The 18359-nt window shown below is 39.5% G+C and overlaps 1 protein-coding gene across 3 annotated transcripts in view; it reads right to left on the bottom strand.

The window, feature by feature from the left end:
- PATJ (PATJ, crumbs cell polarity complex component) overlaps nucleotides 1-18359 on the bottom strand; it is a 419471-nt gene that overhangs the window by 281981 nt on the left and 119131 nt on the right. For all 3 annotated transcript variants that reach the window (XM_025398758.1, XM_025398765.1, XM_025398774.1), the window contains exons 19-21: nucleotides 14308-14427; nucleotides 11310-11705; nucleotides 806-929 (exon numbers count right to left, since the gene is read on the bottom strand). In XM_025398758.1, coding sequence (XP_025254543.1) covers nucleotides 806-929; nucleotides 11310-11705; nucleotides 14308-14427 — 640 coding nt within the window. The remainder of the gene's footprint in view (nucleotides 1-805; nucleotides 930-11309; nucleotides 11706-14307; nucleotides 14428-18359) is intronic.

The following is an 18359-nucleotide window of genomic DNA, read 5'->3' as shown; positions in this document are numbered from 1 at the left end:
TTTAGAATTTACTTAATAGAATCCTAATCTTGTATAAAACTGTTACATCACTTTCTATAGCCCTCTCTACCCTTACAACATATTACTATACAACACAGAGAAAGACTTATAAGTAGTCATAACAAGTGAAGGACAGCATAAATCCTCAACAATGGCTCTATAAATCCCAGTGCTATGAAAGCATTTAACAATCTCCCTAGGGATGTCAATTTTATAATGACATTCGATATTTTAGTGTTAGATGAAGAAAAATTCTTTTTTAAAGTCAAGTTTTCAAACATATATAAGAATCGATATTGAGGGGCAGCAGGGCGAGGCACTATACTTTTAGAATTCTTTAATGGAAACTAAGTTATTAATGTACTAAAATTGACTGTAATATATGGCTATAAAAATGTTTCATAAATGTTTAAAATATGCCTCTCTTTATTAATATTTAACAGTCCCATTAAATGAGCTAGCAATATTACTTAAGAGCATCAGAGATTTTAATACATATTAGTAGAAACTTATTTCAGATTTGGCGTAAGGTTCTAGTCTGAGTTTCAATCCACACTGCTAGTAAAATGCAACATGAGGCAGAGAAAATGTAGCCCTCTCAGAAAAGAGAATCTGAAAATTCTAAGTTGAAATCTGAGGCTTGTTTATTCTTTCAGGTATTCTGAAGCAGATTAATTAATAAGCAGATGTAAACTCAAAACATCATAATGAATAAAAATACATGTAAAATTCATGTATACAAACATAAAACTGAAAGCTTGCAGAATAATGTAATTTGTGTTTATGAGAAACAAAAGCCACAAACCTAAATCCAGACTACTTTTTGCTAATGAATTAAGATTTTCCAGGTCATCAAATCTGCATTGTTGACTGTTTCCTTCAGTTGATGGTACAGATGGTAGGGACTCCATGACAAAATTTTCTTTCATCTTGAGAGGAAGAAAAATAGAAATGCATTAGTACTTTATGAAAAAAATGTATTACTGTACAGTTGTTCAAGCCAATTAATAATGATAGTGGAAAACTGGCCTTGCAAACAGGCATTCTCAAGTAATGGTTTATACTGTGGTAAGCAGTAACAAATTCTGGTAACAATATCTGCAAGAGTATAGGCTAGCAAAATCTGTTTATTCAGTCCTAGATTTTTAACCAAAAAAACTGCTTTATAAGCCTTAATAAGTGGATTTAAATAAACACATACCAAGGTAGAGGAATAAAAGATCTATCAGGTCAAGCAAGGTCAATTGCTGATACACATAGCCTCCTGGATTGTGTTGCACTGATATCTACAGATAAATAGCTTCCTTGCTGACTCCAAAACATGTGATAAATTTTCATATCTCTAAGCATTTGTTAGCACTCTTATCTGCCTGGTGAATACCTAGCTACCCAAACCTAAAACCTACAGGTAAGTGTTGTTGATAACTTAACTGCATTTTCCTCCCATCTTGCTTTTATATACATGTCTTTTATGGTTTTCCAAAGTCACAATCTTCCAGAATGCCAAAATATTTATGTTCCCCCTGACCCCGCAAATTCATATGTTAAAATCCTAACCCCCAAGGTGAAGATATTTAGAGGTGGGGACTTTTGCGGGGTGATAGGGTTATGAGGGCAGAGCCCTGATGAATGGGATTGGTAGTGCCTTTATAAAATAGGCCCAAGGGGCCAGGCGCGGTGGCTCACACCTGTAATCCCAACACTTTGGGAGACCAAGGCAGGTGGATCACTTGAACCAGGCATTGAAGACCAGCCCAGCCAATATGGGGAAACCCTGTCTCTACTAAAAATACAAAAATTAGCCAGGCATGGTGGTGCATGGCTGTAATCCCAGCTACCTAGGAGGCTGAGGAGAATTGCTTGAATCTGGGAGGCAGAAGTTGTGGTGAGCTCAGAACATTGCACTCCACCTGAGTGACAGAGAGAGAGAGACACTGTCTCAAAAATAAATAAATAAATAAATAAATAAATAAATAAATAAATAATTGGGCCCAAAGGAGCTCATTCCACTCTTCCACCCTGTGAGGACACAGCTAAAGGATGACATTCATGAACCAGAAAGGGGGCCCTCACTGATGCAGAATTTTTTGCTCCTTAACTCAGCTAATCTGGGTTCTTGTCTCACGATCAGGAAGAATTAGGCACACGGACACATTGAAGAGTGAGAAGGGTGGAATTTTTAAGCAAAAAGAAAGCTCTCAGCAAAGAGAGGGGGTCCTGCAAGCAGTTTTTCACATCCCAGATTGAATACCTGGGCTACCACACACCAGCTGAAGAGGCCAGGCTCCTCCCCTGCATAAGACACAAATTCCTGGTGGCTCCACCCCATTCATGGGTGGAGTGCATGGGTCTCCAGCCTGCTGTGGGCATGCCTAGGCAAACTCCCTGTGCAAGTTCCCTTATCTGTACAAAACATCTGGTGTAAACACTTGTGGGCGGGGTCAGAGGTTCTCCAGGGACCCTTCCCTATCTGCCTAGGCCTTTGTCCGCCTCCTGCCTCTAACATCACCAAATGTGTGGACATCTTCATCTTGGACTTCCCAGCCTTCATAACTGTGAGAAATAAGTTTGTTTGTTTATAAGCTACCCAGTTAATGGTATCTTGTTATAGCAGGCCAAACAGACTAAGATAGAAAACATCATATTTTCACTTTAAGTATCTTTTTATATTTTAAAAAATTTTACGGCCAGGTGCAGTGGCTCATGCCTGTAATCCCAGCACTTTGGGAGGCCGAAATGGGTAGATCACTTGAAGCCAGGAGATTGAGACAAGCTGGTCAACATGGTGAAACCCCATCTCTACAAAAACATTACAAAAATTAGCCAGGCATGGCAGTGTGTGCCTGCAGTCCCAGCTACTCAGGAGGCTGAGATGGGAGGACAGCCTGAGCCTGGGAGGCTGAGGCTGGAGTGAGCTGTGATCATGACACTCCAGCCTGGGCAAAAGAGTGAGACCCTGTCTCTATAAATAAATAAATAATAAAAATAAGAAATTTTATCAGTACAAATTTAAATGACTATTTTATAGCCACCTTAGGGATGTACCATAATTCATTTAAGGTGAATAACACTACCTTATTCTTTATTGCTGGAATTTCGAAAACAAGATGGTCTACTTTTTCTGTAAAGTGGTCAGACTTCAATGATAAGGATCATTCATAAGCCGATATACAAAATACTTCCAGCTTTCCAAAGTAGAATATGAATTTGGTAATGCTGGGCAAGGTGGCAGAGCCCCAGCAACAGAAAGTGATTGGCACGCAGGTAGTAAAGAGAATTTACTGACAACAGCACAGGCTTAAAAAGTCAAGTTTTCTTAGACAGAAAGAACGTTGTAGTGGGGCGCTTCAGCAAGAGAGGACTGAGTGGGCCTCCGTGGATTTTCCTTAGGGGTATTTGTAGACCTTAAAGCAGGAACTTAAGGGTAATTTGGACCCTATTAGTTTTGCAGGTCATGATAGATGATTACACTTGTAGACATGCTGGTGCCTTGATGTCCGCAAAGGCTGCACAATGAGTTTCGATATGCATGCATTCAGGAGATATATAGAAATTCTAGCTACTTATACATTTCTGGGAAAACAACCTGGTAACCAGATGCTGGCTTTAGATAACAGGGAAGTCTAATTGCTTCTAAATTCCTCAGATAAGGAGTTTTGCTTCTGGATGGCCTGCTTGATGACCACCAGGTGATCTTTGCTCTCTTCATTATACATCTAAATTCCTCAGCTAAGGAGTTTGCCTCCAGATGGTCTGCTTGATGGCCACCAGGTGATTTTTGCTCCCCTCAGGTAAGTATGTAACTATATCAGATACCTAATGGAGCCTAAGGAACACAGGACTCGACTCAAATATTAAATAGGGGTAAGAAAGGGGATCTGACTACATAGATGCCTAGAATAAAATAAGCAAGAACTTCTTACAGAAAAGAGTGAGGAGTTGGAAGGAACTGCACAGTTAAAAAGAAGAAGGTTATAATTTGGGGCCACTTGGACTTTTTAAACAGTTAATGGTAATTCTGTTAGTAGTAAATGAAGAAGAAGAGAACTGATATCCAAATCTGGGATTTTAATACATTGGGTATGATAGGTGAGATCTTTATAAACCTGAATTTCTGGCTGGGAGCAGTGGCTCAAGCCTGTAATCCCCACACTTTGGGAGGCCAAGGCGGGTGGATCACCTGAGGTTGGGAGTCCGAGACCAGCCTGGCCAATGTGGTGAAACCTCATCTCTACCAAAAAATGCAAAAACTAACTGAGCGTGGTGATGGGTATCTATAATCCCAGCTACTTGGAAGGCTGAGGTAGAAGAATTGCTTGGACCCCGGAGACGGAGGTTGCAGTGAGCCGAGATCACACCACTGCACTCCAGCCTGGGTGACAGAGTGCGATTCCATCTCAAAAAAAAAAAAATATATATATATATATATAAAAATATATATATATTATTATATACAAATATTATAATATGTATATGATTATATATATATATAATTATCCAGGCATGGTGGCGCATGCCTGTAATCCCACCTACTTGCGAGGCTGAGGCAGGAGAATCGCTTGAACCTGGGAGGCAGAGGTTGTGGTGAGCCAAGATTGCACCACTGCACTCCAGCCTGGGCAACAAGAGCGAAACTCCGTCTCAAAAAAATTAATTAATTAATTAAATAAACATGAATTTCTTTTTTCTGTTTTTTGTTTGTTTTTGTTTTGTTTTTAATAGAGAAGATTTTTTTTTTTCTAAAAAGAGAAGAAAATAAGAACATAGAATTATTCTTAGGTAAATAACCCTCGGGCAAAAAACAAAAACATAAAAACAACAAATCTTTAAAAAATGGACAAAGGACTTGAACAGACATTTCTCCAAAGAAATACATAAAGATGGCCAAATAAGCACATGAAAGGATGCTCAATATCACTAATTGTTAGGGTTATGCAAAACAAAACATAAAATAGCACTTTATACTCCTAAGAAACAAACACAAAGCCAGCAAACAAGTGTTGGAGAGACTGTGGAGAAATTTGCTTTGCTAATGGCAATATAAACTGGAGCAGCTGCTTGCTGTAGAAAACAGTATAGCTCCCCAAAAATTAAATATAGCATTAGCATATGATCCAGCAATTCCACTGCTGAGTATATACTAAAAAGAACTGAAAGCAGGGATTTCAACAGATATTTATATCCCAATGTTCATAACAGCATTATTTGCAATGGCCAAAGGTAGAAACAACCTAAATATCCATCAACAGATGAATGGAAAAACAAAATATGGTATATATGGTGGGGACCTATAGGAACCTCAGAGTTGGTGTTGATAGTGACAGGAGGCAGAGAAATTTAAGGGCAGGTCCCCGACAAAACCCCACCCTCAAGCCTAAAACCATGGCCCAAAGTGAGAACTTCTATCCTTGTTTTCCTGCTCAAATGTTACCTTTTCCTAAACCACCCATGCCCTCACCCCGTCCCATCCTGTGCCTATAAAGACCCTAGATTCAGCTGGCAGAGAGGAGAAGCAGCTGGATGTCAGGGACTACAGCTAGACATCAGAGAGAAGCGGCTTGACTTTAGAGGGACAGTTTGACAGTGTAACTTTGGGGAAGAATCCAGCCAGAGATGGCTGGACTTCTGGGGAAGATTACCTACCCACCTCTCCATCTCCTTTGCAGCTCCCCTTCCCACTGAGAGCCACTTGACTGGCAATAAAATCCCCACATTTACCATCCTTCAATTCGTTCGTGCAGCCTCATTTTTCCTGGATACCAGAAAGAACTCAGGAGCCATAAGTGTGATACAAAAGGCTGTTACACTGGCCCTTTGCCCTCACTGGGAGAGGGCAGTTGCCTCACGTGAAAAGGCCAAGGGCCAACTGAACTGTTAACACTTAAGCCATCTGCAGATGGCAGAGCTAAAAGAGCACTGTAACATGCCCTTTGGGGCTTTGGAGGTCACAGGCACCTCCCCTAGATGCTGCCACTGGGCCTGCATAGAATTTGCTCCTGCCAGTGCCCAAAAGCGCTTGCCCTGGCTCCTGCACCCGCTCACCTGAGCGCTCCCCTCCCACAGGGGGTGAACGCTGCAGGTCTGAGTGAGTGGAGTTTACCCTTGCCCGCACCAAAGCAGTCAGCTGGTTCCAGCATGCATGTATTCTAGTTCTCACCTTGTTTGCTCACACACTCCCTCCCTCGAGGAGAGCGGTGGGCTGAGTAAACGGGGCACCTCTGTCACAAGGTGTCAAGTAGGTCAGGGAACTATCTGGCTTCAGTACGAGGATTATTATAAACTGAAGATATTTTAGATTTAACAGATGCAGAAAAAAGCCCTCTCAGAGTTTCCCTTATGTGACTAAGCAGCAAGTTCTAGGAAATGAGGCTATCAAACATTGCCTCTCGAGGTGGGTCGACCTCCAGGAAGACTGAGAGTAAGCCTACTATATAAATGCCCGCTTGAGGAATGGCAACAAGCAAAGAGGAGGATCAGTGGCACCTGCATTTAAAAAATTATCAACATAACAAAATTATCAACATAATCAAAAATGTTATCTCCAATTTGTTCTCCTAAAAACCCATTTGTCTTTCCTAAACAAACCTAGTTGCTCTTCTCATAGAAGCTTTTTCTCCATCCTCCCTTTCCCCATAAGTTACGTATGTAAGCTCTAACTTTAATCACTTGGTGAGCTTGCTGCTTCTTTTGTTGCATTCATATGCATATAAATAAACCTTTTTTCTCCCGTTAATGCTTTCTGTCAGTTTAATTTGCACTCTCCCAGGCACAACATAGAGGGTAGAGGAAAAGTTTTTTCTCCGAGACATATGCCTATAAGGAAATATTTTATTCAACTTTTTTTTTTTTTTTTTTTTTTTTTTGAGATGGAGTCTCTCTCTGTTGCCCAGGCTGGAGTGCAGTGGCGCAATCTCGGTTCACTGCAACCCCTGCCTCCCAGGTTGAAACGATTTTCCTGGCTCAGCCTCCTGAGTAGCTGGAATCACAGGTGTGTGCCATCATCCCTGGCTAATTTTTCTATTTTTAGTAGAGATGGGGTTTTGCCATGTTGGCCAGGCTGGTTTCAAATTCATGACCTCAAGTCATCCACCTACCTTGGCCTCCCAAAGTGCTGGGATTACAGGCATGAGCCACCATGCCTGGCATATTCAACTGTAAAAAGGGAGGAAATTCTGACATGTTCTACAACATGGATGACTCTTAAAGACATTACACTAAGTGAAAGAGCCAGACACAAAAGAAAACTATTGTACCATTCCACTTTTTTCAGTTACTTTAGTATAGTCAAATTCTTAGAGACAGAACATAAAACAGTGGTTGGTTGGCAGGGGATAGGGAGAGAGAAGAAAGATCAATTATTGTTTAATGAGTAGAGTTTCAGTGTGGGATGATAAGAAGATCTGTAGTGACATGGTGGCCACGTTTACACAAAAATGTACATGTACTTAATGCCACTGAACTATACACCTAAAAATGATTAAAATGGTAAATTGTGTGTTGCGTGTATTTTACTATAACTAAAAAAAAAACCAAAAAACAGATCTACAGACTTTTAGTGTTTTTACTCTTCAGCTAAAATGAAGTATGAGGGTGGAAGAGAAAGATAAAGTTCGAAGTAGTTAGGTACCAGTTGCCCTCCACAAATACAGCTGACATCTACAGCCCCAAATGAATATTACAACCAAGACAGAAATAATAAAGTTCCTTCATCCTTTGGGAGAGCACCCTCTAGAAGAGTATTGCGAATTCCATATTTGTAAGATTTGAATGCGTTTTTAAAATCTCAGAGTTTATAATATTAGATAATATCATGAAATAAATTATCACAAGAGTCCATTAGCAATACAAGGAGGGCAAACAAAGATTCAAGCTCGTCCTGATCAGTGGATATAAGTGTTCATCACTGTGGAAGGGAGAAAAAGAGCCAATACCCTAAGAAAGCACATATAATGATTTAAAGAAAATAAAATACTGTTTAGGCAAGAAACATTAGGGCTGAAATAGCCTTATTCAATGCCGGTTTGGGAGCCTATAGAGGTTACCTTTACAGCCTACATAAGAATTGGCAAAACAACAACAACAACAACAACAACCATTTTTATAGATTTTAAAATATGAATGTTAAGTAAACTTCCAGAGCAAATATTATAAATATACATTAGACTGTTTTATCTATAGCCTTAAAAGTATATACATTAAAATAAACTGATATTTCAGGTTGCCTTTTATTTCCGTAAACAGAAAATTTACTTTTTATGGAAGAGAATGGCTATTGCTGAATCAGTAATGAGAAATAAAAAGAGGGAAGTTAGAGAATTTAACATAGATTTAGTAATCAGGCTATTCATTCTTCGAATTGTAAGCACTGACTGTTGTTTTAAATAAGCCTCTTAAAGAACACTTTAACAGATAATAGAGTAAGTGGTTATGTCAGAGACGCTTGAACCAGAGTAACTCCATCTTGAACAGCACTGGGTAAAATGAGGCTGAGACCTACTGGGCTGCATTTCCAGATGGTTAAGGCATTCTAAGTCACAGGATGAGACAGGATGTTGGCACAAGATACAGGTCATAAAGACCTTGCTGATAAAACAGGTTGCAAAATCCACCAAAACCAAGATGGTGACGAGAGTGACCTCTGGTTGTCCTCACTGCTACACTCCCACCAGCGCCATGACAGTTTACAAATGCAATGGCAACATCAGGAAGTTACCCGATATGGTCTAAAAAGGGAGGCATGAATAATCCACTCCTTATTTAGCATATAATCAAAAAATAACTATAAAAGTGGGCAACCAGTAGCACTCAGGGCTGCTCTATCTGTGGAGTAGCCATTCCTCTATTCCTTTACTTTTCTAATAAACTTGCTTTCACTTTACTCTATGGATTCGCTCAAATTTTTTCTTGTGCGAGGTCTGGGAACCCTCTCTTGGCATCTGGATCGGGACCTCTTTCCAGTAACAGTTATATTGTGAAGAACATCAATATAAACTTATGAGAGGGATTTTTTTTAAACTTAATGTTATGCAAATGACACTTGAGATAAGAATAAAATTTTGAGTGACAGTACAGATTCAAAAATTGCTGTATCTCAAACAACCTAGTTAGAAATGAAGATGATATATTTGGAAAGCTGTGTTAAATGATCAAAAAGTGATTCTAGTGATAATGTAGATATTGACATTAAATATGCACTGAAGAATTCAAATAAAATTATATAATTAAATATGAGAATAGGCAAAAAAAAATTTAACATCTTACAGGTTTTCAAACTGAATGTTTAACTAAACTTATAAAGTAAATACTATAAGTATACATTTGACCATTTCATCTATAGCCTTCAAAGTTTATATATGAACTGGTATTTCAGGTTGCCTTTTATTTGGGTACATAGAAAATTATCTTTTAATAGAAGAAAACAGAACAAGGGAATTTTTATGAATATTCAGTAATCTTTCCAATTTGCTTCATATAACTGAATATGTATGCTGTTTGGCGTTAAGCACTGACAGATATGAGAGGCACTGGCAAATATAGAAAGTACCAACGTCAGTGGAGCACACCAGATTCCATGTGACCTCTTTCCAGAGGCAACCAGGCATCATCTACATATTCCAAAAACATCTGTTCTCTGGTACATTGCCCAGGGTCCTCTATAATAGTGAATCCTCCAGGGTCACATAAATACAACCAGCACAGCACCTTGTCCAAGAGTGGAAGCCACCAGCATTTGCATGAGGGGCAAAGTGAGAAAATGTCTAAGGGAGGCAAGGGCAGAAGCACCCTCTATCTGCCCACTGAGAGAACACATGAAGCCACACTTTGCACATCACAACAGGAAAGGTGCCAACCTCAGAGAGGAGAGCACCACACTGCATCTGAACATACTACTAAGCTGTCTTTTTAAAAACGTCCCCATAAGTAAGTCTGTTTCCATTTGCCTAAAAGTTAATTTGGGGCAGGAAATTTAAAAATATATATATATTTTAAAGTCCTTAATGAAGGATTCCAATTAGTGACCGCCTGACTATAATTTTATTAAAAATAAAGTTTATTGGTGATATAATAGCAAAGGTAAATCTATTAAAATATAATGCTCTTCACTGGGCACAATGGTTCCTGCCTGTAATCCCAGAACTTTGGGAGGCCGAGATGGGAGATGGGAGATGCTTGGCCCCAGGAGTTCAAGAGCAGCCTGGGCAACATGGCAAAACTCCATCTCTACAAAAAAAAAGAAAGAAAGAAAAAAACTAGCCAGGCATGGTGGTGCATGCCTGTGGTCCCAGCAGCTCAGGAAGCCGAGGTAAGAGGATTCATGGAGCCTGGGAGGTGAGGCTGCAGTGAGCCATGAATGTGCCACTGCATTGCAGCCTGGGTGACAGAGAGAGAGAGAGAGGCTCTGTCTCAAAAAAAAAAAAGAAAGAAAGAAAATTATATATATATATTACAATGCTTTCCCACCAAATTATAAATAAATAGTATCTCAAGTGTAAAGATAATTTTCTAGAGTTGAGTGCTTTAGCATCATACATAACACAGAGAACAAAGTGGGTGACCAAGATATAAACAACAATATGTATGTACTGGCCGGGCGCGGTGGCTCAAGCCTGTAATCCCAGCACTTTGGGAGGCCGAGGCGGGTGGATCACGAGGTCAGGAGATCGAGACCATCCTGGCTAACATGGTGAAACCCCGTCTCTACTAAAAATACAAAAAACTAGCCGGGCGTGGTGGCGGGCGCCTGTAGTCCCAGCTACTGGGAGGCTGAGGCAGGAGAATGGCGTGAACCTGAGAGGCGGAGCTTGCAGTGAGCCGAGATCGCGCCACTGCACTCCAGCCTGGGTGACACAGCGCGAGACTCTGTCTCAAAAAAAAAAAAAAAAAAAAAAAAAACAATATGTATGTACTGAATTGGCCTTGATTTTGCCTGATAAATAAACTGTGTAAAAAATATACAGCTGTGTTTCCCTAGGGAATTTTTTTTTTTTTTTTTAAATTACAAATGTTAAAAGAACTCTCCTCTGAAATGAGAAATTGAAAAAACATCACTAAAAAAGCAAAGCAAAAAAACCCTACAACAACAGCAAGGCAACTGCAGCTTATTGACCCCCATGAGAAAATGTGAAATACAGAAAAGACGAGCTTACACTTATAGCTAGACACTGGATGACACACCTTGTAAACAGTGATGACCTATGGAAAGGCCCATTTAAAAACAAACAAAATTGAAGTGACATGAGTTAGACAGAGACACAGACAGGTGAGGAGAGCAGAAGGGGAGGTGTGGAATATCTGTTCTAATCTCTTACCACATTTTCAGGGCAATAGCCATACGGCTGTGCCTCCTGGGAATAGATATTCCTCCCGGATCTTGCCTCTTGAGATTCGGATGGTTCATTATCATGCAACCACTGTGTACCAAAGTGAAGTTCCTTCAGGGAGGGCACAGGAGTGGCCTCTTGAATGTGTGACAAGGGATACAACTCCATGGACTGAGAGGGATCTTGATATAACTCATATTCTTCATCAACAAGCATTTCTCTTTCTTCATCCATTTCCTGCAATCTAGGAGTGAGAAATTCATGCATCTCCCAGGTCTCCTTGCTTTGCTCTATCTCTTTTTGTTGGGAATGGAAAGACTTTCCCAGATCTAGAAATGGTTCATCCACAAGTTCTTCTTTAAAATATGGTTCATCTCTAAATCCCTATAAATAAAAGATACAAAAAATGTGAAGTTACGCCTGTCCTGAAGCTGTACTATACAGATAAACTGGAACATTTTCAAATGCTGGCGTGACTGCCTATGCCAAGGCACAGCTAACATGCACAGCTCTCCACAGCAAACATGGAGAAACACAAGCTTACCTCCACAATCCTCAACCCAGAAGAGAGACAAACAGTAAATTATGAGGCAGAAATCTGCCCTTGGCAAGGTGAATGATTTTGCTAAAACGTTCATTATACATTAACCACCTGACAATTCTCCACTAGAAGTAGGAATTTTGTTAAACTCTTACACTAAATATTTAACCCATAAAAAGTAGTACGTAAGCATACATACACTTCAAACTATTATGTAAGAAAGAAAAGACTTAAAAGGTCAGGATTTTCAAGCTTAAATAACCCAAAAGAAATTATACCTATCTGAATGTTCAGAAAACATTCTCTATAAACTAAAGATATGTGGAGTATGTCTCCACTTTGAGTATGACTCTTTTATAATATTAAAAATTAACAAATCTTATTTTTCATCTGTGTTGAAAATATATAATACGAAGGAATGAATACAGTATTTTTAAATTAATTTATATTTCACTAATCAGAAGAGCTAGTGCATACAACTGAAACTAAATGTGCAGAAACTGTGTGGGTTCCCAGCTAAAACCTGATATATAGATTTGCTCAGACCATGACCTATCTCTGGGGAACCTCTGGGTGCTGGGCATAATGAGGTCCAGTTCTTTCTAAGAGATCAAATATCTTTCCTATTTTAAGTCCTATTCATTACTACCAAGTGTAAATTCCTGGAATAAATCTATTCTTTTCTATCGCCTTCTCCTTGCAGCTAAACATAATAGTAGGGAAGCTTTTAAATACATACAGTAGGGTCGGGCATGATGGCTCATGCCTGTAATCCCAGCACTTTGGAAGGCCAAAGCAGGAGGATCCCTTGAGTATAACAGTTCAAGACCAGGCTGGGCAACATAGTGAGACCCTGTCTATAAAAAAAAAAAAAAAATTTTTTTTTGGCACCTGTGGTGCCAGCTACTTGGGAGGCTGAGGCAAAGAATTGCTTGAGCCAAGGAGGATGCTGCAGTGAGCTACGATCACACTACTGCACTCCAGCCTGGACAACAGAGCAAGACACCATCTCAAAAAAAAAAAAAAAAAAAAATACAGTATACCAAATACTGCAACCTGTGTTTTTTCTTTAATGTGGTTAGAGGATGTATTTGAACACATCATATGATTATGAAATTTTTTTAAACATCTGCACTAAGAAATACAATAGACATTATAGAAACACATATCATCTTGAGACACTGTCTACATATTATGCAAAGAATATCACTAGACAGTTGTTATCAAGTAAAGCAAAACCATACTCTAACTGCAAAGAGCAACATAAGTATAATTCCTTTTAAGAATAAAAAAGGAAAGCTTCAAAATACATTTTCTAAAATTAAAGCATAAGGTAGGGTTTGACTAAATAACTCTTCTTTAGAAAGTATTCAATATGAATATTTTTTGTGTGGTTCCATTTTTATAGCATTTTAAATGTAGGTCTATTTTCAACAATATGTTCTACCATCCAAAATTTTAGGAATACATTAGTGTATGTTTGTTCTTTCAAAATGCTTTACATCTTGCCTTTATCATTTAGAGAGGCAATGTGATATGGAAGGAAAGAATTTAGTTTTAAAAAAATAGGCCGGGCGTGGTGGCTCAGGTCTGTAATCTCAGCACTTTGGCAGGCCGGGGTGGGCAGATTACCTGAGGTCAGGAGTTCGAGACCAGCCTGGCCAACATGGCAAAACCCTGTCTCTATTAAAAATACAAAAATTAGCCAGATGTGGTGGTGCACACCTGTAGTCCCAGCTACTCAGGAGGCTGAGGCAGGAGAATCACTTGAACCTGGGAGGCAGAGGTTGCAGTGAGCTGAGATCACACCACTACACTCCAACTTGGGTGACAGAGTGAAAGTCTGTAAAAAAATATATGTGTGTGCGTGTGTGTGTGTGTGTGTGTGTATACATACATATGTATATATACGTGTATATATATACATATATATGTATATATACAATGAGGCCAGGCACAATGGCTCATGCCTGTAATGCCAGCACTCTGGGAGGCTGGGGCAGGCAGACTGCTTGAGCTCAGGGGTTCAAGACCAGCCTGGGCAACATGATAAAACTCCATCTTTACCAAAAATACAAAAAATTAGCTAGACGTGGTAGCACATGCCTGTGGTCTCAGCTACTCAGGAGGCTGAGGTGGGAGGATCACTTGACCCCGGGAGGCAGAGGTTACAGTGATCCCAGATCCCACCACTGCATTCCAGCCTGGGTGACAGAGGGAGATCCCATCTCAAATAAGAGAGAGGGAGAGAAAAAGGAGGATTAGTTCATTTATCTATTTAGCCAAGGGATTGGGACAAGTTTTTGTCTTCTTTATGTCTTTATTTATATCTATTTAGCCAAAGGATAAGGATGAGCTTTTGTCTTATTTTCTTTTGTATTTTTTCTACATAGAAATTTCAGCTCATAGCAAATCATTCAAATGGGAAATAAATTTACTAAATACCTTGGGAGCTTCGAGTATTAAAGATGAATTTATATCATGAATTGTTCCTGAAAGTTCAGTCTTGTCTTCATTACTGCTTGAATGTAAAATATAACAACTTTCTTCTTCTTTATTATCTTCCTGAAAATATAAACCACATTTATTTATAAATAAGAAAATATTGTGGGGTGAGGGGCAAGGGGAGGGACACCATTAGGACAAATACCTAATGCATGTGGGGCTTAAAACCTAGATGATGGGTTAAGTGCAGCAAATCACCATGGCACATGTATACCTATGTAACAAAACTGCACTTTCTGCACACACATCCCAGAACTTAAAGTAAAAGAACGAAAGAAAAAAGAAAAGAAAAAAGATTCATTCGTGTAAAAAAAAAAGAAAGAAAATATCTTGGTTTCAAACTGTTCAGATTCTCATCTTTCCATTAACAGCAAACACACAACACAAAATTTATTCAAATTGTTTCATTAGAACAAACTTTCTTTAATAATTAAAAAGAACTCCATATTCAAGTCAGAGCTTCCCAAACTTTTTAAAGTATTTCTTAAAGAAAAATCACTTTCCCAGGAATAGACCTTGTATATATAACTAAGTACCAGGCACAAATTTAAGTACTATAAATATATTAAATATATTAATTAATACATTAATATATACTCTAAGACATGGGTCTTCTTATTAATCCTATTTTACTGGTGAGCAAAAGTGGACACAGTAATTTGCCAAACATGACATATACCAAAATTTCAACCCTGGCTGTCTGGTACTAGAGCCTGTACTCACAATTACCATGCCATGCAATCCTCATCTCTTTTTTTAAATTGAGACGGAGTCTCGCTGTGTCACCCAAACTGGAGTGCAGTGGTGCAATCTTGGCTCACTGCAACCTCCGCTGCCCTGGTTCAAGTGATTCTCCTGCCACAGCCTCTGAAATAGCTGGGACTGCAGGCGAGCACCACTTTGCTTGCCAATGTTTTTGTATTTTTAGTAGACACGAGGTTTCGCCATGTTGGCCAGGCTGGTCTCAAACTCCTGATCTCCCAGGTGATCTGCCTGCCTCTGCCTCCCAAAGTGCTGGCACTACAGGCGTGAGCCACCTCATCTTACAGATGAGCGAAGTGGAAGCTGATGAGGTTGAATAACTGGCACAAGGACACGCAGCCCTGCAAACCACATAACTAAGCAAAAACCCATAGCTGTCTGGCTCAAAAGTTTTATTGTCAGTTCTGTTCCATTATTTCTGAAGCTATAATGCAGTTTTTAAAGTCATTTCAGCCAGTGCATGGTGGCTCACATCTGTAATTCCAGCACTTTGGGAGGCTGAGGCAGAAGCATCACTTCAGCCCAGGAGTTCAAGACCAGCCTGGGCAACATGGAGAGACCCGTCTCTATTGTTATATTAAATAATAACACTAAGTCATTTCATTCATTTTTGGGGTCTGGTATATTTGAGGCTGCACTTATCAACCTGTCATGTAGGTTTTAAGCCTCTTTTTAGAAAAGAGTTAAGATGAAAATATGTAACATGAAGTGTATAGATATATACATACCATATATATATAAATACAAGACTTAATACAAATAATTTGTTCTAATCACCATTATATATTTACAGTCTTTCTGCTCTACCCTGACTTTGGATCTGTAAAATAGGATTAATAAGAGGAGGTTGCAGTGAGCTGAGATTGCACCACTGCACTCCAGCCTGGACAACGGAGTGAGACTCTGTCTCCAAAAAGAAAAACAAGTGTGGCTCTGTGGCATCCCCCACCCCATTCCAACTCTCTCTCACTCCTGCTTTTGCCATGGGAGTGCCTGCTCCCGCTTTGTCTTCTGCCATGAGTAAAAGCTCCCAGAGTCCTCCCCAGAAGCAGATGCCACCATGCTTCCTGTACAGCCTATAGAACTGTGAGCTAATTAAACCTCTTTCTTACAAATTGCCCAGTCTCAGGTATTCCTTCATAGCAATGCAAGAACAGCCTAATACAATGAACACATCTATCTATATTTACCTATCCATCTGTCTATACATATGAGCACTTATAGTATGTTTTTTGTATTTTTTTTTTTTTTTTTGAGACAGAGTTTTGCTCTTTTTGCCCAGGCTGGAGTGCAATGGCGCGATCTCGGCTCACCACAACCTCCGCCTCCCGGGTTCAAGCGATTCTCCTGCCTCAGCCTCCCGAGTAGCTGGGATTACAGGAATGTGCCACCACCCCGGCTAATTTTGTATTTTTAGTAGAGACGGGGTTTCTCCATGTTGGTCAGGCTGGTCTTGAACTCCCGACCTCAGGTGATCCACCTGCCTCGGCCTCCCAAAGGGCTGGGATTACAAGCGTGAGCCACCGCGCCCAGCCTTTTGTATGTTAAGTTAAAATGTTTCCTAGATTAAAGAACTGGAGTTAAAAAAAACCTTAGGAATTCTCTAGTCTTGTTCAGTCTTTTCAAAGATGAAAAAAAATAGGCTCAGAGAAGTGATATACCTATTGACCAAATTACTAGTATGATGTTTCTCAAAGTATAAAATTCTGCATCAGAATTACATAGGTGGCCCATTGAAGAAGCAGATTCCTGAAGAGCGTATCAGAATTACTAAATGAGAATCTCTGGGAGTAGAACCTGGGAAACTGCATTTTAACTCTCTCTCAGGTGATTCTTATATATATTACATATCTTTAAGTTTGAAACCTACTGGGCTAACTCACAGCAAAGCTAGGGACAGAGCCCAGGTTTCTAGAAATCCAGACTAACAATTTATTACAACCAAGCTATCTGTTCCAGACATGTTGCATACAAACTAGGCAAGTGACAACATAGTAATACAGGCATGTACAGCACTGTGGCTAAGAGCACAGGGTGTGAAGGTGCCCTGCTGAGTGCACATTACAACTCTGTCCCTTACTAGTTATAAGACCTTGGGTAAGTTACTCAATTCTCTGTGCCTCGATTGATTCATGTGTAATGAGGGTAACAAAAGGACTATTCTTAAAGTTGCTGTGAGGATTAATTTAGTTAATAGTTAATAAGTGTAAAGGGCTTAAAAGAACGACTGACATTTAGTAAGCACTTAAATAATAATAAAACTGGCTGAAAATCATCATCATTAAGTTTCTGTTGTTGGTGGTGATGATGGCGCTTTGTTTTTTGCATTAGAGGCCTCCAGAGCACCATAACTGTAACGTAGCCTTCAGTCATAAGCAGTAACCCCTGACCGTAAGATAAAGCAACAAGATGACTTCAAGATGGTTTGACAGTATAGGGGTTCTTGATGCTAGGAGTTACAAGGTGCTTTGATGGAGAGAAAACAGATTAAACTCTCACGGTTATACGGTTAAAATGCTAGAGTCACAAGGATTTCAACTTATCATACCATCTTGACATCAGTCCCAAACGAAAGTTAAAAAGGACACTTACTTTAATTTACATAGAAGAATAGCCAGGTGCAGTGCCTCATGTCCCTAAAAAAGCACTTTGGGAGGCCAAGGCAGGCAGATTGCCTGAGCTCCGGAGTTCAAGACCAGCCTGGCCAACATGGTGAAATCCTATCTCTACTAAAAATACAAAAAATTAGTAGCCAGGCACGGTGGCACATGCCATTAATCCCAGCTACTTGACAGGCTGAGGCATGAGAATCGCTTGAACACAGGAAGCAGAGGTTGCAGTGAGTAGAGATCGTGCCACTGCACTCCAGCCTGGATGACAGAGACTCTGTCTCTAAAATAATAATAATAATAATAATAATAATAATAATAATAATTTACATATAAGAAATGTGCTGAGAGCTTAGAAGTCTGTGCTAAAAGCATGAAGATGAAAATAGCAGTAAGAGTGGTAGTAGTAGAACTAGCAACATTAGCAGCTAGTATTTATGTAATAATATGCTATATACTTAATGAATATAACCTTTAAATCCCAAAACCCTATGAGGTAGACATTATTTTTTCTGATATTGTAAGTCAAGGACATTAAGAAACCTGCTCAAGGTCACACACATAGTAAACGTAAAACAGAAACTCTTGGCCAGGTATATGTGTCTCCAAAATCCGTGTTTT

The sequence above is a fragment of the Theropithecus gelada genome, chromosome 1 (genome assembly GCF_003255815.1).
Source record: "Theropithecus gelada isolate Dixy chromosome 1, Tgel_1.0, whole genome shotgun sequence".
NCBI lineage: Eukaryota > Metazoa > Chordata > Mammalia > Primates > Cercopithecidae > Theropithecus > Theropithecus gelada.
The sequence above is the reverse complement of the archived record's forward strand: the minus strand, read 5'-3'. Positions and strand labels throughout refer to the sequence as shown.